This window comes from Triplophysa dalaica, chromosome 12, assembly GCF_015846415.1.
Source record: "Triplophysa dalaica isolate WHDGS20190420 chromosome 12, ASM1584641v1, whole genome shotgun sequence".
Lineage (NCBI taxonomy): Eukaryota > Metazoa > Chordata > Actinopteri > Cypriniformes > Nemacheilidae > Triplophysa > Triplophysa dalaica.
Window position 1 is genome coordinate 22,148,346 of NC_079553.1, and position 22,586 is coordinate 22,170,931.

General features: G+C 38.0%; 1 protein-coding gene across 2 annotated transcripts in view; it reads left to right on the forward strand.

The window, feature by feature from the left end:
* The first annotated feature begins 1,067 nt into the window (after positions 1–1,067).
* LOC130432760 (mannosyl-oligosaccharide 1,2-alpha-mannosidase IA) overlaps positions 1,068–22,586 on the forward strand; it is a 133,747-nt gene continuing 112,228 nt past the window's right edge. The window contains exon 1 of one of the 2 annotated variants that reach the window (XM_056762256.1): positions 1,068–2,693. In XM_056762256.1, the coding sequence (XP_056618234.1) occupies positions 2,145–2,693 (549 nt within the window). In that variant the 5' untranslated portion in view covers positions 1,068–2,144. The remainder of the gene's footprint in view (positions 2,694–22,586) is intronic. The other variant, XM_056762257.1, reaches the window with a different exon arrangement.

Below are 22,586 nucleotides of genomic sequence, written 5' to 3' on the forward strand. Positions count from 1 at the left end.
ATTTGATTTCCTCTCGCTCTCAAAATCATTTAAATGTGATTTTATTCTTCTACACTCTGCCGAGTAAAGTATTGACTTAAGTTTATGTTCTCTAATGCACTGTTGCTATAAAAGTGCCTCAGTGCATTCTTCATCTAAATTAAACATCCGGTCCACGCGTCCCTCTCCCATTAGATTTGCCTTTAAATAGTCGTCCTGTGGGACCTGACCAATCAACACCGAATGGAAATTTTCTGCTGCCGGTTGCACTCTACTTCTCCGCTAAACTTCTCTGTAACCATCAACTTTTCTGCTGTGTTTGGGGCTTTGTTTACCCCTAATGACCAGCACCAAATTAATCGGCCCATTTGTCTTATTTTGTTTCGGGAAAACTGCTCTACATCTTGGTCCCGTTTGATTGGAATTCTCTTACACTTCTGTATTGATCTCTGCCTAGATTTGGTGTTGCTGATTTGTTTTAAAAGTGTAAATCGTTTCGCTCATTTAAGCCAAATGAAATCAAGACAAACTGCTAGAAGAGTTTAAATGTGTGCAGTTCTCAAATCAGAATATTAGCAATGCAGTGAGTTATTTACAGGCCCACAGAAGGTAGACATACTTTGCTTTATAGAATGAAATACTTGTTTACGAAATCTTGAACAGCATTATTTTTAAAAGTAGGAAAATTATATTCTGAAGAATGTTGATAAATTATCAGACAACACTGAACTTCGTCGTATAAACACAAAATCACTTTCAAAACCACTGAGACCTTCCTCAAGATATCTTCACACAGGTTTTGACCCAGATGAGTATGACGTGTATGATGACAGAATTTATGGGTGAACTCGTATTCAAACTTTGCTTATAAAATGTTTATTTTTGTACAGCAAGTGTATTCTGGTTCAACGCTTCTAATCTTCCTTAGAATATTCCATTGGTTACACAATAACAACCAATTTTTAGAGAAAAACTGCATTACCCAAACACGCCGCGCGATGGCTGTGTGCGCTTGCGTTTGCGCGCGTCGCGCTGTTCAGAGCCGCGCTCCCCCTCACCGCTACTGATCAAAGGCGTTTGCAGCAGACCGCCCGGATAGACGCGGAGACCTACAGCTCCACAACGGCCGATGTGCGCGGATCACACATCTGATCACGGATCATTTCACGGCTTTGCGTCGACACACCATCCGCGGCGTTTACGCGACGTCCGTTCCCCATCATTCTTCACTGGTGACAGCAGGCGAGCGCGGAGCAGAACGGGAGGTGATGGGAATAAGAAACGGCGCGTTTTTATTACATTCCTTTCCGGAAGAACGATACCCGCTTTCGTCGTTCATATTTTAGGAGCGCGCGCATCCCTCTCCATGCATCGGACGTAGACTTTGGGAACGCGGCAGAGTTTTGCCCACGGCGTCTGAACGGGAAACCAACAGTTTTCACACTCGGAACGGTAATCGGCGTCTCGTCGGTGCTCGTCGGTTTGATCTTTGGATGTATCCTTCAATGCGCTCGTCTCTTGGAGTGATGTGCACCGTGCCAAACGAACGTAGATGTTGAGAAGCGACCCTTGACGCTGCGGTTTGCCGGGTTATCTGCACGGATATGTGTTGTTTTATTCACTCTGCGCAAAAAACTTCAGTGTTGCACTATTTGGCAACCCGCGTATGTGAGAGCATCTGTAGACAGCAGCAGCGTGTTTGGAGGCACATTGATGTTCTCTTGTAATGTTAAGCAAACAGATGTTTAAATGTGTATCTGTTTCAAAGCTGAATTAATTTTAAGGCCATTAAGTTTCAATTTTCATTTCATATAAGCATTATTATCAGTGTGTTGAAAGCGCATTGTTAATATTTATTAGACACTATAATTTGGTGCTTTCATTTTTAAGATTGGGTGCATTTAGTTTCTCGGATGAGATGACGACAGGAAGCTGGTTAAAACGCCACACTGATGCGCAACGACGCTCTTGCTGTGTGCACATATGTTGACGCAACCTGTGGCCTCTTAAACCGATAGATTAGGGAAGATTGTGTCACTTTGTCCAGTGTAGAGTTAAGGTTGCACAACAGCGCTGTTAGTTTTGCTTTCTGACCGATACGCGAGTTAGTAGACATAAAGAGCATCTACCGTATAGCACTGTAGCGGGAATAGTGGAAAGTTTCGATGGTGTTTCGAAAGTTACCCGGTGTCTCCGCATCGGGCATGGGGCTTCGTCTCTCTCAGAAATTCGTGTTTCTTCTTTTTCTGTCGGGTTTAGTAACGCTGTGCTTCGGGGCACTCTTTTTCTTACCCGACTCCGTGCGCCTGAAGCGGATCTTTCTCTCCAAAAATGAGAACCCGGCGGTGACCGTGGGCTCCGACAGCGACGCCCGCGAGCTTTCCAAAAAGGTGCCCGGAGACCAAGAGCACCAACGGGTGGGTTTAAAGGGTGCCGAGGCGAATGTTAAACTGAAAGTGAGCCGCAAGCCTTCGGTAACCCATGGAGCGAGAACTGTGGAGAGATCTGTTGGGAGTAGGACGCAGGAGGACTTGAGCCCGGCGAGGGCGCACGAACAGACGCCAAAGGACGAGCGGGTAACCACGGGCGCTCAACACAACGTCGGATTCAACTATGAGAGTTTTAAAAAGTGTCTGCAGAAAGCACCATTGGGGAAGGACCAGGGAAAGCCATCAGATCCTCAGACGCTTCAGAGGAGAGAGAAGGTCAAAGAGGTAAGAAGTGTTGCGTGCACGCAGTGTCTGTGAGTCGAGTGGTTCTGCGCTGGTAAGGGAAGGGTTGTAGGTTCAAATCCTCCAAGATATCAAACCGTGACTAAAAATTGTTTTTTATAAAGAGTGCACTTAAAATAGAAGTTCAATGATCCTAAAGGGGGGACTGGGGCAAGTTATCACATTACATAAATGAAAGTGAGTTTCACTATAGGCAGACACATATGATGATCTCATGACCCCTGGAGAGGGGATATAATTTGCTTAACATACCTTGACCTCACTTGTACAAGCCCCTTGGGCAAGTTGTCACGATGACCATTATTATTAGACACCAGATGCTTGTAGCTATTACTGACCTGCATGGTTTTATTGTGCTCACCTTACTAGCAAATAGGAGCGAGAAATTTGGGAATTGGATGACCGACAGGGTTCATAAAGATTTTTGACTTTAAATGCCTGTGACAACTAGCCCCGGTCTCCCCTATGAATCCAGTTCTCATAAGCACTGAGATGTTACTGGTTTTACTGGTATCTCACTCTGCCAGTTGACGTCTATCTGTGAGTTCTCATGCTGGCTTGAGTTGGTTTGGTTGTTTGTGAAGCTCTGCGTTTATAATAGGCACAGGTTACACAGAGTCTGGCATTCAAATCTTTCTTTTGCCTTATCAATATCCATCAGAGCCGTCCTGGTGTGCTGTGAAAAGCTCTTCTTCTGTCAGAACTAGTGTTGTTGAACAGAAAAGACACTTCGGTTGTACACTGTCTTTTGTTATTGAAAAATATATCAACATCATGTTTGCAGAGGGTCATGGTACACTTACTGTTGAGCTCAGCGACCTGTTATCACGCAGAAGCGTGTAGACGGGCCGGTTCACTCAAATATGCATGTTACATGCTAAAATGTGTCTAAAGTGTGCGCACAAAGTGGTGAACATACACAAAATACCATTCAGTACATGTCATGAATGTGAAAAACATTAGAAAATCACCCTGTTTTGCTAATTTTAGTCCACCTTCACACATGCGTGTCATTCTAGCCTAGAGGAGGTAAAGTGTGACACTAACATGCATTTTTGAGCGGACTGGTGCGTCTGTTACACGCTTCAGCGTCATACTGGCTTGAGCTCAGAATCTAAAAATCTCACATGCAGTTCTCTTTCTATTCTTATTTATATTGTGTTCCAAACGAAAGTTTCAATACATGAGCCCCTGTATCGTATCTGCACAAATGATCAAGTTTTCATCTTTTGTGTCGTGTGGACAGAAGGACATTAGTGTTCAGATCACTATGAGTAAGTGATGACAGAGTTTATTAGTGTTGAGCGGCAGAATGAAAGTGTTTCAGGAGTTTGAGGTCCAGTTGATGTCTGAATATCTGTCCATACGTTCGGTCACGGTTTCTCTACCGAATGCTCCATGTTTACGGAGATCTTTGTTTTGCTCTATAGTCTGAAATCCAGTTTGAGTTTTCTATTGTTATATTATATTTCACTGTGCCAGAAGTGCTGGAGAGCCTCCAGAGCCGTAGGACCGCCTGTGTTTCATACTGTAGAAAGGGCTCTGAAAAGAAAGGAAAATGCAAAACAATCATTTGACAACAAAAGAAATCCTTTTGAGTTGAAGTCGACATTGGCAGGCCGGTTTGCATTGGGTGCGCTTTTGAATGAAACAAGACATTCAGACATTCAATGAAGCATCTGATTTGAGCCTTTGTCATTTGACTCCATTTGGTTAACCAAATGCTTTAATAATAACTATTGGACACAGAATATAGGAAATCTGTCTCATTTTTGTCCCCATCAGAGAAACATTCCAGCACTAAATGGTGTTAATTTGATATCGATTCTCTTCTTTGCCAAACTACTAATCCAAAGTTACACAAAAACAACAGAAAAAACGTCGCAATGTTTCTAATGGACAAAAATCGAGCGTGATGGATAATTTACAACACAATCCATCAAAGTCACTGTTAATTGGTCGTATGGAAACCTTTGGTCATCACACGGCACAATAGAATCGGAGGGATATACGGGTTGAGACTGTGGTCAGCTGAGAGGAGGAGAGAGCTGTTGTGTTGGTGTTTTATAAAAGATTATAAAGACGTTATTAAGTGGAGCGGAGATAAATCAGTCTGCATTAGGAGAGTAAATCACATGTTGATTTTAAGATGAAATGAATCTGTGTTTGATGTCAGTGATTCATCATCATGTGATTCAGGAGTTTGTAAAGGCAGAGATTCAGCCACTGTGACATTTGCTTTCCATAAACATCACGTGATGGATCAAATATTCATGAATCGTGTGTGTGTGCTCTTTCAATGTGTTTTGACGAACACCTGTGGTTTCCCTGTGTGTCTCTCGTCCTGACAGATCAACACAACCCGATTAAACAACGCAGTTCAATTATAAAATCCAACAGAAGAAACTGATAGGAAAGTTGACTAGAAAGAATTTTCTGAAGATCTGAGCATTTGTACTCCATTTTTAGGGTTTAGATTGGATTGGACTTTTTTTTAATATTGTAATAATGGTTTTTCCAGTATTGTTGTTCCAGGTCTCTTAAAGATGTTGAGCCAGGAACATGTGGAACGTGCTGCTGATGTCAGTTCCAAATTTGCATTATTGGTGTGGAACACTGATGTATTCAACACTGCCGGTGTGTTTTTCTTGACTATTTTAACAGTAAGAGAGAGAGGGGGAAAACATTAAAGGGATAGTTCACCCAAAAATGAAAATTCTGTCATCGATTACTCACTGACATGTCATCTCATGCCTGTATACATTTATTTGTTCTGATGACCACAGAGAACCATATTAGGAAGAATGTCAGCAATTTTCAGTTCATAGACATCATTGAAAACCATAGTAGGACAAATTAAAATGGTAGTCAAAGGTGTCCTAGAACTGTTCAGCAGAACAATGAAAAATGATTCAAATGTTGATGCCCCATAAACGTCAGTTGCCGACATTCTTCCAAATGTCTTTCTCTGTGTTCATCAAAACAACTCGAGGGTGATTAAATGATTACAGAATCTTTATATGTCACCTTCTGGAACAGTGTTAGATCTGCGTTGTTTACTTCTTACCTGTTTATTTGATGTGCTGTACTTGCAGCCTATTAAAACTTACAAAAACATTGAAATTGTTATTATAAATTGGGTTGCTCATGAATATTCCAAATCAAGTTCCAGTCAATGATGAAGTATCTAAATCGTAGTTTCCAAATGATGGAGTTTTGCTTTAAGCAGTCGTCATAGTTTTGTGATGTTGACCCTATCACAGTGATCTTAACTTTAGCAAGAATTAACTTTGGTTAAACAACCAATGTCCAGTGACTGTGTTTGACCCTAACCAACTCAAATATTGACGGTCTCACTTCACATCAGTCTAGAAGCATCTGTTTAGACAGAAGGGCTTAATCTGAGAACTCAAGGACGTCTCGTGTACTTGAAGTGTCTGAGAAAATCTTTTGGTGATTTCATGTTATGAGGTTTTCTAAAACCTTACATTTTGTTCTTGAAAGCTTTTATTGTAGAACATTGAGATACAGCATGTCCTGAAAACATGACCCTGTCACTTTAATAACAAATAAGAAAATGAAAGGGTTTTCAGGACCATTCACATTCTTTTGGATTTTGTCATTTTCATGACATTCGTTACATTTTTGTTTGATAAGTTTTCTTTTAAAAATCCATGTATTTCCAATTCTCATTATTTCAATGCAGTCCCCACATTAAATAATACAGAACACTGTAGTGCACATTAACAAAAAACACATTATAGCACTATAGTGTATACTTAGTAGTTTTTCATGTAGGTCATTTTTACGTAATGTTTGACGGTTCTAAAATAATCTTGTGTCACACCGAACTTTAAAGAAATATTACCGCGATGTGTGTTCTTGAAAGTTCTTGTGATGTCAGCAGGAATTTGATGGTCGTGTGAGGAATGTGAGGTTCTCGGCGAGGTTTGTCAGCTGTATAACCTCTCATTCATCTAGGCTTTTGTAATGGGCCGCCGACTGGAGGCCTGATCTTCTGTTGGGACACGCCGCTTGGGCGTTCACCGCTCTGTCAGATGGATAGAGTTACACAGAGCAGCTTGGCACAGTTTGGCCTCGGGCTCGGAGGAGGGGAGAGGAGCTTTGAGTTTTTCCTCTCAAGAAAGCCAAGATCCTGTTCCACTTCTGCGGGCGGAGGAGAACGCTGCCGGCTCCTCAGATCACAGGGAGAGCGGAGGAAGGTGTAATTAGCTTCCGGCTATTTAAAAGGAGACCGCAGAGCGTTTACAGAAGCTGTCCTCTGGTTCTTTCTCAAGAAAAGCTGGGAAATCGTATTCTGATTGTTTTGACGGATATAATTTGTACCGTTGCCTATATGTGACGGACAGAAGCCATGAAATCATTAAAAGAGAACCTTCATGTTGAACAAAACCTCTTGGAAAGAACGAAAGTTATGTATGAAACGAGCCAGTTGGGTGGTTATGTGGACAGTTGGCCCCAAAATCTAAATGAATGTATTCCTCCTCATGTGGTTGTAAATCTGTATGCGAGTCTTTCTTCAGTGAAACACAAAAGAAGATATTTTGAGAAATGTCTTAGTGGTTTTGTGTTCATATAATGGAAGGCAAGGAGTTCAATGTTGTTTGATTATAAACGTTCTACAAATTGTGACCAGGGTCAATTTTTGGAGATTGTGATATGACCTGAGAGCTGAATAAATAAGCTTCTGTTGATGAACGGTTTGTTAGGATAGGGCGATATTTTGGTGAGATGCAGCTATTTGAAAATCTGGTATCATAAAAAATCAGGGTGAAGTCCTTAGCAGAGCATATTACTTACAATAATAAAGTTTGGATATATTTACGGTAGGACATTTACAAAATATCTTCATGATCTTTGCTTAACATCCTAATGATTTTGGGCACAAAAGAAAAATCAATCATTTTGACCCGTCCAATGTGGCTCTTATCAGAAATGTTCCCGTGCTACTTAAGACTGGTCTTGTGCTCCAGGGTCACAAATATCTTCATTTGTGTTTTGAAGAAGATAGAAACTCATACAGGTTTGAAATGACATGAGGACGAGTAAATGATTTACATTTGGTTTTAACAAATCTGTCGAGAAGCATCTCTAATGAAAATCTGTCATGCAAAAATGTTTTAAACAAAGTCTTTCAGACATTACACCACTTATTCATCAAAGTTGTAGTCGTGCATTTAGTTTGCTCAACAGCGTCTGCGTTTACGTGATGATAAACTAGAGTCTGTTCAGTTAAAGTCAAAGATTTATTTTTGTGTTTGTCTTTCACGCTTTCTCGCAAATACGCTTGTTTGTTATTTTTGGTGATTTTGAATCAGATTCCAGTATGTAGACTTGGGTCACATGACCTTGGCTCCAGAAGTTTCCTTTTGACCTCTGAACCTCTTTAAATACAACAAACAGTGTTGATTTTTACCAATCTGAAACATTTCGTTAATTTTTGTAAAATAAAAATACAGTTTTATGTACTGCAAAGTGTAAAGGAATTTTTTCTGTAGTGATAAGTGATTTATTTTCTCATTTATTTGTCTTTTGTGCCTCGCGTGTGTGAGTGTTAATGGGGTTTGTGCTGTCATTCACTTTTATCATAAAATGTTAGTTTCACCTGTGGTTTAGTAAACTTTAAAGGCAAACAAATCGATGGGTTTAAATAAACCTTAAAACTGTCCATATTTGACCCAATTGTGTTTTTTTTTTGCTGTGCATGTTCTGAGGTCAGTTCAAGTCGAAGGAATATTTTACTAATATGTAAATTCTGTCACATTTATCTCTTTTGTACTTTTAAGGTCAAGTTTTGTATGATACACGCAGAGCACGGATAGAAATGCATTTCATCTTCCTCATTGATCTTTTTGTCATCTAGTGTGTGCGTGTGTGATGTTTGTGGCGTGTGCATGCGTTTTTGTTTGTTCATGCGTGTTTGTATGCGTGTGTGTGCATGTGCATGCACGTTTGTGGGTGTTGCGTGCATGTTTGTGCGTGCGTGTGTGTTAGTGCGTGTGTGCTTGGATAGATTGAGAAGCACCTGGTCTTTATTTCTCCCAGATAAAACATGTTTTATTTCATTGCGTTCACGTCTGAGCCAAACTATTTGGCAGTCAATGATTTATGTATGCAGGTCCCCGCATCACCTTGTGCAATATCTTATCAGTTCAAATCCGGTTCATATGGAAAGTTCATGTTATTTGTCGTGTTTTGGATATTTTACCACTTTATTTGAAAAACAGTCAGAAACATGTGCAAGACCTTATTTAAAAATTATTGTTTTGCATAGAGATAAGTCCAAATGAGATTTGTATTCCTTTATAAAATTATATCATAATCTTTATAACTATAATGTTAAAGAGATAACAGCAGAAAAGCATTTTAATTAAAAAAAAGATACAAAAATTTGATTAAAATCTGAATCTTTAAGTTTGGCATTTGTGAAACGGCTTAAAAATGACCGTCTGACAAATGTCCTTTGTGCATGATAAAGTTTTCTTCCCAAGTGTAGCTTCAGTATCAGTGCCAGTGAAGCCTAAAGAAAAAACTGGATTAGTGTGATATTTGATTCTAGTTGCTCTGTTGTGTTTGTGTCTCTTACTGCTTTGGTGCGGATTATTTTTTCATATAATATTTAAAGGGCCTCTGTATGAAATTTAGCGTCATCTAGCGGTGAGGTTGCAAATTGCAACAAATGCCTCACTTTAACTCTCCAACCTCCCTTTCAAAGCACTACGGTGGCTGACAATGAAATAAGATTTAGATTTTCCCGTCTTTGCTCAAGCAGGAAACGTATGGCTTTGTAAGCTTTGAATGCAAGTTTCTGTTCACAAATACGGTTTTAAACTAAATTATTGATCATTTTCTAAAAATTCTAGTTATGTTCTGCTCATCATCGTTGAGTATAGTTGAGTCGAGCATTGCGAGTGTTTTTCCACTGGGGTAGATATGCTTTTTAATTACTGCGTGTGAAAGGAGCTTTTATTCATTACCAACACAATTAGGCCGGTAATGAAACGGCGGCACACAGAAATCATTACAGCCCAAAGGACCTGAATCATGTTTTCCTGTTTAACTTGTGAAGGAGCGACAACATCTTCCCGCTGTGTTTACAGAACCAAATATTACAGACGCCTTTAACGCTGGTGTGCATTCTGCGCTCGCCGCCCGTCACAACACAAACTATATAAAGAGACTCTTTAAACATAACACGCAAGATAATCCTAATGAACAAACATATGAAAGATTTCATCTAAAGTCAATATAAACTCAAACATTTCTCCTCGACTCAAATCTAGATCATTTTACACCTTCATACTCTTCAAGGATTTGTATAAACTCTCATTTTTATTTCTCTTAAGCAATTTTAGGAGAAAGGTCTGTGAGACTTTGAGAAACTGAAAAAACTTTCCTGAGCTAAAGAAAGACCAACGTCTGATAAGAATGGGTTGCTGTGGTTTCGAGTCTGTGGTTCCGGAAGTGTCCCGCCCTGGGTGGTTTGTGAGCATGTGGTTTCAGAGAGGAAGAAAAGAGAAGTTTGTGTGCAGGTGTGGTTGTGTGTTTATGCAAAATTGAGAAAAGCTAAGACTAGAAACATTTCTGGTAGAGTCGTTGAGGTTTGTTGTTTGTGTTGAACACTTTCTGTTCTTTTGTTAACTGTTATTTCTGTTTTCACACTTATATCTGTTTCTGTCTGTGTAACGTCAACGTCAGTTCCCAAAATCAATGGCTGCACTTGAATTTAAAGAAGATATTATGTAGAATAAATGTTCATTCCTATTTAGCAGTTTGAAATGTAAACATTGATAGTTCACCCAATGTATGGAAATTCCCCCGCAGGATACAAAAGAAGATATTTTGAAGAAAGTTGGTACTAAACAGCACTGGACCCCATTCACTTTCTATTCTATATATACAAAACTAATGGAAGTGAATGGGGTCCAGTTAACAACATTTTTCGAAATATCTTCTTTTGTGTTCTACAGAAGAAAGAATCAAAGACAGGTTTGGAATGACATTTTTTATTATCCCTCTCGCCTTCATGTCATTTTAAACCTGTATGAGTTTCTTTCTTCATCGGGAGATATTTTGAAGAACGTAACCTACAGTTTAACCCTGAAAATTTGCATAATTTTGAAACAAAGTCCTAAATAAACAATGTTTTTGTCAGAACCTCTAGTAATTTATTTTTAGGTGTCATTCAGAATCATGAAAGAATCGCGATCTCTAATTGAAACGATGATTCTCAATTTATCCCAAATCGTGCAGCTCTAACGTTGATTATCAAACAACACTGAACCCTGTTGATGTATGAACACAAACCACTGAGACGTTTCTCAAAATATCTTCATGTGTGTTCCACTGAAGAAAGACTTGCATACAAATTTACAATCACAAATAAAAGACAGAATGTTATGTTCAGTTGATGTGCGTACGCCTGCATCCCTACACACGAGTGACCCACGTTTTCTCAAATGTTGTGTTGTTATCTGAGCAGATGTCGAACAGCAAACAAGCGTTATGATGTTGACTCGAGTGAATATATTTTAATGATGCTGAGATCCAACACATACACCAGCTAAACACAGCGTGCTTTCCTTCGGCTTCATTGCCTTTAAAAGTTTTCGGGGTTTGATATTATTGTTTGTTTTTAACAGCGCGGAGCTGATAAACAGCATCATCCGTACTGTATTTCTGCACGCTCGGTCTGCTGTGTTTACACTTCCACCCTTCATAAAACACTTGTGTAAATCCACATTTCTCTTTAAGGGCTCTCAAGGGTCCGCAGGTGTGAGAAATCACTGTTTGGATATTCAGTGTCTCTGTAGATCCACAAATCTCCTGACAGGAGGGTAAACAAAGCATGTTTAGTTTAGAAAATGTGTTCTTTTTTTTACAGTGTATGAGTGTCTATCATATGTTTTTCATTGCAAATTAGAGTTACATAATAAGTGCGTTTTGAGATTTGGTTCTTTTTATTTTTTGTTAAAAAGTTGTAGATTGAAGCTTTACTTCAATCTACAACTTAAATGCTAATGTCAGATTTCTACTGTACTTTAACACACTGTTATATAAAATGACAAGCAGAGAAACAGAGTTTGGAGATAAAGATTCACAACAGAATCCCACACACCAAAAAATGACTTTCTTACTTAGTATTTTTGTCTTGTTTTCAGGACAAACGTGTAAAAATTCTTGAATCAAGATGACTTTTCTTGAAGAGCAAAATGACCTTATAAAATAAACAAGTCTTGTTTTGAGACAAAAAAAGATGACATTTCAGTGAATATTTTAATATTTTTAATATTTGAATATTAACGCTGAAGATAAATCTCTTGCACCAAGATTAAGTTGTATTTAGCACTTAAAGTGGTTCCCCTATATGATTAAGTGCCGTTCTTTTAGGGTGTCTGCTATCTTATGCGATAAATATTAATCATAAGAAACAATGTAATATTAACAGTTTGTTTTCTAAATTTGGCTGTCACACCACAGGACACATGAGAGGTTCATTTGTCATCTACCCAGTGCCTACGCACACATTTTGAGTTTATAACTGTGTGCATAAGATCTGAAATACATTTAGTCTTTTTAAGAGCAAGCAAGGTTTCTTAAAACATTTCTTAGAAAAGGCACTGGATACACACACCCGCGATGTTAAAATGAATACATCATCAGAATAATAAATTTGATAAATAACATTTACAGATGTGCACAAATCACTGAGTTTGTATGACTTTATTGCCTTTGTGTAGATGTTTTAAAGATGATACACTGCTCTTTCTGTGCAATGGCGGTTTTTCTGACAGTCTTTAGGGGTATTTACTTCCAATAACAAACACACTTGCTCTGTTTTGGATTATGAGCAACAGTTTTGAACGGTTTTGGCTTTATAGTCCCATTTCTTAAGGACATAAAGAAGCTTTATTAAAAACAACATTATTAATCCAAAACACTCCGGTGTCAGCACTTTATGCTTATTGAGTCCTGCTGTGTACACACATTTCTATAATACGTTTGGGGTCCATTTATTGCAACCCATCCAGACACTTAATGATCACGCTTATGAGTTTTATTTTCCTGAGAATGTTGAGTCATCAGATAAAGAAGGTTTTTCTCCAGCGTTTCATCCACAAAACATGTTTAGTTTTTTTCTGAGGAAACTCACTGTCAACACGCTCTCTCTCTTTTAAAATCTTCTGCTTTTCCTGCATTTGATATTCATGAGAATGGAGAACTATTGTCCAGATGTTGGCTGTGTTAGAGACGCCGTCTCACTCTTTTGAATAGTAATGCAGTGAGGATCAATCTGTCTGTCTGTTCACACTAAAACAGGTTTACAGATTTTGCTGAGATCTATTATGTTTTCCTGACAATGTTTAGTTATTAAAAGAGTCCATTTGAACACAGAGACTAAAGAAGAAATCAACTTTGCTGTGGATGACCACATGCATCATAAACATTTGTCTTTTAGTAAAAAGATGTTATAGTCAAAACTTAAGGGTTCATTAATTTTCTTAGATGTGCCATAACTCTTACTCTCATTGCTATAATGCATTAAACCTTTTACTGTCAATTCTATTGGGTTAGTAGATCAGGGGTTTGAAATTATGGTTAAAAAAAGTTCCCATTAATGTAATACGGTAAAAACTAATGCAGCAAATTGTGCATTGTAGTTTTATTTGATTTATAGATGGACATTTACATCTTGAATAGACTTTCGTTTTTATATTTTATATTTTCATGTTAATTCTATTTGAATCTATAACAATCGTCTTATGTGCATTTATCATTTTACTTATACATTTTTTTACATACCTATACAAGTTAAATTAATTTTTATGTTTTAGTTTTGTTCTCATTTGCACTTATTCATTTCAGTGCCTCAACCTTTATAGTAAACCCTTCAGTTGACTATCTATTCTGTGCTCTCATTGGCTGCTTTTTCGTCTTTTTTTTTTAAAGTCTTACATTTCATTTTTATGAAGAAAGAAAATGATATGTTGGCACAACTATATTTTAGTCTATAAACGTAATTACAAACATTTACGATTTTTTAAGATCATTAAAAAATATTTTAGTCAAGTGTCTTTAAACCTTTGACTGGTAGTGTATAAAGTAATTAAAAAATTATTAGTGGTGGGCCGTTAACGGCATTAACGTGCTGCGTTAACGTGAGACTCTTATCGCGCGATAAAAAAATGTCGCCGTTAATCTATTCTCAAAGTTGGGTTGGGAGCTGGGTCTATATTACGCAAGCTATGATGACTGTCACCTTGATATTCTAGCGCGGATGTATAACTAGCTGAATTGCACTGTACGGGGCGAGAACGAGATTTTTCAACTCGCGTGATTCGCGTCATTCGCGGAAGCAGAAGCCGCCTCATCATCTCATAACCAGGGCTTCATTCGTGCGATTCGCGCCGCAAGTAGGTCTATCGCGTCTTTGCATTGACTTAACATGTAAATCACTCGCGCTTGACGCGCCATTCACGTTTGGTCTGAACACAACATAACGTTACTGTGAATTTACCGCATCAAACGTGACGTGCTAACATGGATGCAGCTATGAAGCCGCCGGGTTGCTTCAGGGAATATTCATTTTTAAGAAGCTTCCCAATAGAAACATCGACAAGACTAAGGTTGTTTGCACCTTGTGCAAAAAATATTCTATGCCCACCACCATTTCAATTAACAGAAATGCCATGGTCACAGGTTCGATCACAGGGATTTCACATACTTGGAAACAAATGCTTAGTAAAATGCAATGTAAGTCGCATTGGATAAAAGAGTCTGCCAAATGCATAAATGTAACATGTAATGTAAATTGCAGTCAACTATAATAACGTCTATAACATAATTTCGTACACTTTTCTTTACATCTTGTAAATGTTATGTCTCAATGTCTATTTAAACAATGTTTTAAATGTGTGTATTTAATACTCTGTGTAGGTTGTGTTTGATTCTCAGGGAATGCTGTACGGCACTGTAAGTGGTTTTGGATAAAAGCATCTGCTAAATTCATAGATTTGTTAATTGTTAATTGTAACTTGTTAATTGTTGTGTCTATAATGGTATTAACATATCACACAGTTTATATATAAGTGTGTTTCTGCTTTGGCAGACTGATATGTGATTTAATCTCTGAACATTTTCAGTTGGTGACCGGAGCTCATTTACATAAGCTGTGAAGTGTGTGTGTGTGTGTGTGCGCGAGACCGATAACGTAAAGCCTGTAAAGATCTTCTTCAGAATAGAGACGGAGAGAAGTTGTACCATCTTTTTCTTCAAGGGTTTCATTGTGTGTGTGAGATACTGCCGAGACAGTCTGTGAAACGTTTTCCAGTTTGATAAGGTAATGTGTCAAGCTTTTATAGGATCCCACACGTCCTTTGCACAAAAAAGTGTTAATAAAGGGCCTAATTCCATATATTTTAATGTATAATTGGACATCATTATTTTCCAAGGAAAAGTACAGACAAAATACAGAAATCTAGCCTGTGTTCTTCTGCAGAACACAAAAGAAGATATTTTGAAGAATGTTTATAATAAAAAAACACTGAACCCCATTGACTTTAATTGTATGAAAACAAAAGGTTGAAGAAATAGTCACATACAGGTTTATAAACACAGACGACAGAACATTTTCATCATTTCTTTCAGAGAAGCATCAGAGGAGACCGTAACAGGGTTGACCGTTTTAAAGTTTCATTTCTGGCATTATTAACCTTACACTCATTTAGAAAAAAAAGACTTTATTATATAGTAAGATCATGCCAGTAGATGAAGTGCAGACAGATAGTGTTAAAGATGTTTTATGGTGGGCACAGAATGACCGTGTCTTGGATCATAACAGGAAACGGGAAGCCGGATGCTGTGTGTGCAGTAACAGTGTGGGAAGGTCAGAGATCTCAGATGACACTGAATGTTGAGTTTGTGTGAGGCTCTTCAGGGTCGGAGATCGGCCTGCAGCATGGCTTTTAAACTCTGTCGGTATCGGAGCAGACAGGCTGAAGAACGGCTTGTTAGTGCAGTAACCCGGTGAGGATGGAGAGGTCAGGGCCTGTCCAGAGCTGACTCAGCATTTCCTGTGAACTGACACTGTATATGGGAGAGTGCTCGGCTATAGGAGAAAATGCTTTATGAAAAGAAAAACTCCAATAATATTAATCATTTTCATGCAAATTATACATTATTTATGCATTTATTTAGGAACTTTTATGGACCCACAAAATTGACCAAAGGAAAAGTGATCAAATGCTCTGTTTTTATTAACCATTACATGTTGCCACAAACATTTAATGCAGTTCAAAAATACAAAATAAAAAGGAATAAATAAATAAAGATTTGTTTGTTTTTTACCAAAAATGTACATTTTTACTAAGATTTTATAACTTAAGAATGTAAAAAACAAATTAAAAGACTTAATTTATTGCTTTGTTGGTAAAATAATGATAAAAGGTAAATGTCAAATGCCTAGTTTTAAAAGATATCTTTATAATATTATGTTTCCGCCCATTTTAAAGTGTCACATTTGCTATATAAAATATTTTTTAGGTTCATATTTAAGCAATTTCCTTTAATAATTCATGTTTTTATAAAACATTTTATTGACTGCTATCGAAGCTGTTTTGTTAAGAAGTAACTGGTCTCCTAACAAACCAACTTTCTCTTAAAACCCTATAATGTTGTGTCCATCACAGATCCAGTGATTCTAAACTTTTCATAAATATTCAAACGGGGTTGACTCATTATGTGAAGGTGTTTTCAACAGTCCAAAGTGTCTTAAAATAAGAATCGGTCCATACACAGTGTTCAGGTGTGAAAACACATGTAATATTATATGCGTTCATACTGTGAGCACTTCACTCTTCACATCGTCGGCCTCCTCTTTGCTCTTTAGTGTTGTTTCGAGATCAGTATTCTTGTTGAAATAGCTGACAGCATGAATTTCCACATTCTGTTATTCCCAGGAACATCTTATCATACTGCTTGTTTTTAACAAGCTTTAATACCAAAAAGAGACCTGTTTTTTGTGTGTTCATTACATTTGGCTTTGCTGTGTACACAGAGCAAAAATCCTCTGCTTACTATAGTAAACACAGCCAGGTTGTGTCTTTTTCTTGGAACCACAGCTTCTGAAACACAATGGCTGTCAAGAGCTATCAAGAGGACACTGTCATCGCTCTTTTGTGACTCGGGGGATTTTATGAAGATCTCACTTATGATACATCACAGACGAACTTGTCTAATGTTGTGCTAAACGTTCTTTAGAAGAAAGTAAATATCAGTTGTTACACGGACGGACGATTGACAGCTCAGATTTTTCTAGGAAGATGTTGTGACATATTCATGTTATTATTGAGATATCTGAGCTTTGATAGCAGTTTGTGTTGTTGTTTGTTGGTGAATGTGAACTCGACGAGTGTGCGAGATTACTGGTCTAAGAGAACCGATTGAGATATTTCAGACATCTTGTTTGGGTTTTTCTGTCCTGTGGGATGATACGATGACAGATTGTTTTAGAGAAGCGTATGAATGTGTGGAGTTCCAAACCAAACTCAAACTCATTGGTCATATCAGTGACCTCCAGACCAAGATGAAGGACACAACCGCTCACAAACACCGACACAACAGACACTGTAAACTTGCGCTGTAATGAAGATGAGGTTTTATGGAGGCTGTGGTGCTTTAGAAAGGGAACGTTAACATTAGCTAGCAACGATACAACTGCACAATGTGATTCATGTAGAGTGCAACTCGGTTTCATTTGAAAACTCTTGTTTCTGGTCTGGGGTCAGTCAGGGAAGAAGTCGGCTTAACCTGTCTGCTGTGCATCTCATGTCACGTCATTTCTCCGTCCTGGCTCTGTTTTACTGCTTTTTTGTCCTTCCGTCTTGATCCTGAAGGTTTGCAGAGTGCAAAAGTGCAGCACAGGCCTGTGGGGAGAAACAGCAGCGCAGCTGAATCTCAACCGGATCAATAGTGCAATTTTCTGGTGGATCAGCGGCTGACACTCACGCTGAGCTCTGCTTATTAACGCCTTCCTTCATCAAATCCCCTCCGGTGTCTGTGTGTGTGCATGCGTGTGCACGTGTTTGCGTGTCAGCTCAGAGACAGCCGCGTCCACATGTATGTTTTACAGATATGTGAAAGATGAAATAATTTTACAATAATATAGTTAATTACATATTTATTGAAGGATTTAGCTAACAGAAAACTTTGGCTCACATTCTCTGAAAGTTATCCAAATGTTCTTGCAGTAACGTTTAGTGAGCGTTTTTATTTCAGGTTTATATGCACTGTAAACCAGGGTAAGTCTTGGTTTAATTAGATTAATGGCTGGAATACACTACAAGACTTAAGCACAGATTTTTGCCCAGATTTTCTGAATAAATATATTTTTTGTATATTAAGTTGTGTATTTATTTTTAGTATATTAATTATGTAAGTGTGTGAAAATAAAGCACTTTTAAGTACATTTAAGTTTATTGTATAGTCACCTGGGTTAGGTAACTATAGGTTATTTTTGGGGGTTTAGTTTTTATTTTATTTTAGTTGTTGTATGTTAGTTTCTGTAGGACTGTGGTTCACAGTATTTAGGTAGTAAACCGTAAATGTTTCTTATTGTTTTACAGCAAAAATGTAGAAAAACTCTATAGTATTTAATGTTATAAATAACAATATTAATAATATTAAAATATATTATTAAAAGTTTGTTTTCTTTATTTTTGCTTTGTCACACCATAGGACATATGTACAGTATATTTTTTTCATCTCCCCGTTTGCAGTGGTGGGAAGAACAGTATCTGTGTAATTTTACATTTTTTAAGTATTTGTACTTTTTTGCTTCATTACATTTGTAAAGCAGATATCATACATTTTACAAAGCTACATTTCATAACCACATCTTTAAGTGTTCTTTATCTTTAATACTTAAGCACAATACAAATCTACTTTCTCTTTCTTAATCAAGAGTACAAAAGATTAACATTCATTTATCAAATGTAGTGGAATAAAAGGTATGCATATGCTTAATAATTAAGCATATATTTTCTTTACATTTTCAAAGTAAAACATATAAAAGTAAAAATACAAATATTTGAAAATGTACATGAAGGTTAAAACCCCAGTGTTTCAAACCTTTGAGTATTTGCCTCAGATCTGTTCTAATATGGTTGCAGACACCAACAAAAAATGATAAGATGCGGATTTTAAGTGAACCAAACAGAAGCTTTTTGTCTTTTGATGTAATTTCCAAAAGCTATCTGTCCTATTCATGTGGTGGACGCTGGGTAAAGCCAGAATAAAATCAAGACTACTTTTCTTCTGTTTGCCTCTCTATCATCATCTCTGTTTGAAACATAAAATTGCGGGTTGCTGTAAGATCTTTACATAGCTTTGACATCAAATGACATCGGACTGACATTTTTCGCTTCGTAACTTCGAGATAAGGAGACCGTTTTCAACAATAACTCTTTCAAGCTAGAGTTTTTTTTGTTTGTTTTTAAGAACAACAAAAAAACGCATGTATTGCAGCATTGAAAACATGAAATGAGGCAGATGCTCTGTTGGCTTGAGAAAATAAGTCTGAGTTTAGAAAACTACAACAGCCGTTTACGGCGAGAGGCTCTTGTGTTGTATCTTTCATATGCAGCGTCTTTCAGAGCATCTAACAGACCCTGCAGCTCCCGCGGCGACTCTAACATTACCGCCTCACGCTGTTAATGCTTTCAGTGGCCACAAAAGACACGTCAACAGCCTCCAGCAGCAGGTGCGTGGCACAATCCTTCACCAACTAATCACATTATGAGGAAAAGAGGACCACAGCGAGTCACTCAAGGTGCTGTTTGGTCTCCAGGGCTTTGCAAACAAGGCAGGCAGGGCAGAACCTCTGGAAAGCTGCCGGATCCCGCACAGAGGAACACTTTCAGTTAGCGGAGAGCAGACGTGCATTGTTTCTCTGGTAACGTTTGATGCACTCGGTAAAATAATGAATGTGGATCGTACGTTCAAACAGACCTGAGACGCTTTGGAATTGTGCAGTCATCTCATAACAGCGTGTTTGGCCGGCGGTGAGACAGACGCGCCAACCGCGCAACCGTCCAAAATTCCACGCGGATTAATCAAAGACTGCGAGACACTTGTGGGGCGTTTGCACGTTTGGCGCTGCGGGTCGCCTGTTGCTGTAGGCTACAGTTTTGGCATTTAGTGGTTGCCATAGTTGCGGAATTAGCATTTCATTCTCAGTTGTTAAATGATCATATATTACTGCATTGACATTTGCACTTGATTTTAAGTCTGTTTTATTTTTTGCATCCACTTTTGTTAACGGACTGAATATGTATGTGTCAACCTCACATTTACCATAGTTTTACTACAAATGAAACCAGAAAACCATGTTTAATTACTATAATTAAATCATGGTGACCATAAATCATGCATGGTTTTGCTATGATAACCGTAGTTAAACTGTGGTATTTACGAGTAGTGAACCTGTGGTTGATATCAATCTACCAAAAACACAATTTCCATACTTCTATGATGAATAAAACCACATTAAGGCTTTTTGTGTTTTGGCCCTCACTTTCTATCTGACTTCTATCTTTCTATCTGAAGAAGAAACAGACACTAAATCTCCTGTAATCTTGTTTCCAGCGTTTCCACTGTAATCTCAAGCACTTTCCAGTGTTTTCATGCCTCTTTCTGTCAGGTTCAGTGTTGTTTTTGGCAGATTGAAGCTGACCCACACAAACACTCGTTTCTTTGTCCCTGAGGTGACTGACTCGCTCACAGTGTGTGGTGGTGCTTGTTATCGTAGGCCGAGGGTTTCTGGAGATCACAGATGCAGAAGATACAGTGGGTGTGTGTTGACTTACAGAGGACGGGTGGTTTTGCCCTTGTTTACTGCACCGACATCACTGCACACCCCCCCTCATCTGATTTATCTCCTCTCTACAGCACGTCCTCTCTGGAGTTCAGACCGTTTGCTTGGGAATGTTGACACATCCCATCTGTGTGTGTGTTTGAGATGTGTAACGAAAGTTTCGCTGAACTTGACCGCCATTTCCTGATGCTTTAAAACCAATCATATGTTTGGTAGGAATAGGAATTTTCAGCTCAGATATATTTGTTCAAAGTGACTATGTATGTCAGACTCCAAAAAGGATAAAAAAAGAAACACTCAGAAGCTCGGAGGTGAACTGCTCTTGCTTTTACTGTCACACTGTTGATGGTTAGGTGTCGGGGCTTATTTTTGTGATAACAACCGGCTGCTTGTACATTGTCTCCAAAAAAATATGTAAAAAAAAACTGCACATGAAGTGTGAATTAGATTTTTTTTATTCACTCATTCTTAACAATTGTAGCTGTTTACTTTCAGTTTTAAGGTAAGAAACGACGTTCAAATGTCACGAACACGCAATTTTGGTTGAATCATTTGTAAATTTAATGTCATAAATGTTATTAATAACCTATTTATATTAAATTTGTCCAAAATATTCTATCAAAATTATTTGCTGCATCCGGGTTACTGTGTGTTATTAGTTTTGAGCGCTTGTTATCTGGGAACATGCAAATATCCTGACTGGCCAATCAGAATGAAGCATTTCAACATGCCGTGCAATAATCGGCAGTAACGGCCTTCTGTCTGTAGATTATCCCGCTTACATCACTGCTACTTGTAAAGTTTTGAGCATGAACTCGGATTTGAAATATTTGATTAGCTCATTTTTAACTAATGCAGACCTTCTGCGAGGAAACCCGTTTACTTTCGGTCCAGGAACAGGCAATTTGGTTTCATCATTTGTACATATAATGTCATATAGGTCATTATTTATTTACTGTATATACATTTTTTGTGTAATATTAAACTGCATGCGGGTTGCCATGTGTTCTGAATGATTATTATCCTGGAATATCAGAACTTGGAATGTCGCAATTGGCCAATCAGAATCAAGTATTCCAGAACGCCGTGAAATAATGTAGAATAGTAACCATGATTTTTTTGTCAGATTTGTTGTTGCTGTGGTTTAACTACAAATAAAAAAAACATGGTAAATACGAAGAAGGTCGTCACTGTATTGAAAAAGCTATTTGGTAAAAATTATATTTTAAAATGAACATATTAATGCTCGTGTCAATGTTTTTTTGTCCTTTGACAGTGTTTTTTACTATTAGCAAGTGTACTATCATATCGATTTGTAATTGTGTGTTTATTGCCACGGTCACCGTTGCCTTTTTGCTCAATTGACTTCCATTCATACGCATGCGAATTCAGCAGACCGGAAACATAAGCCCGTCTCAAGATATTTTGCATTTCGCTGCATAGCAAAGTTGAAGTTTGGTGAACTGTGACCAGCGAATACTCAACAAGGGCAACCGTGAGACCAACAGAAGATCAAAATGTCATGTCTGGGTGGGTACAATAATGTAAAAGATGGAGGATATCCTGCTCCCGCCCATTTTCACAGCACTGAAAAAATGTCTTGTCTGACCACCCCGTCTCTCATTTAGTTCAGTCTTTTAGATGAGTGAAGTCAGTTCTATCCATGGTCATATTAATACAGATTATTATTTTGTATATGAATGATCAAATAATGTTCTTCAAATCAGGTATACAATCTGACCACCATGGTCACAAAAGTATATCAAATTAAACCCAAAAAGTTCAAATCATGTCCGGTAAGGGAGTGATGTGTTCTAGATAAACATCTGTAAAAAATGTATCCTACTTTTAAATATGAATCCTGTCTCCCCTCACAACATCTCTGATGTGTTTATCTTGTCTGTTATATTTTGTCATGTTTGTGTTTGTGAGCGGTCGTGTCCTTCATCTCTCTGGAGGTCACTTATGAAGAATGAGTTTGA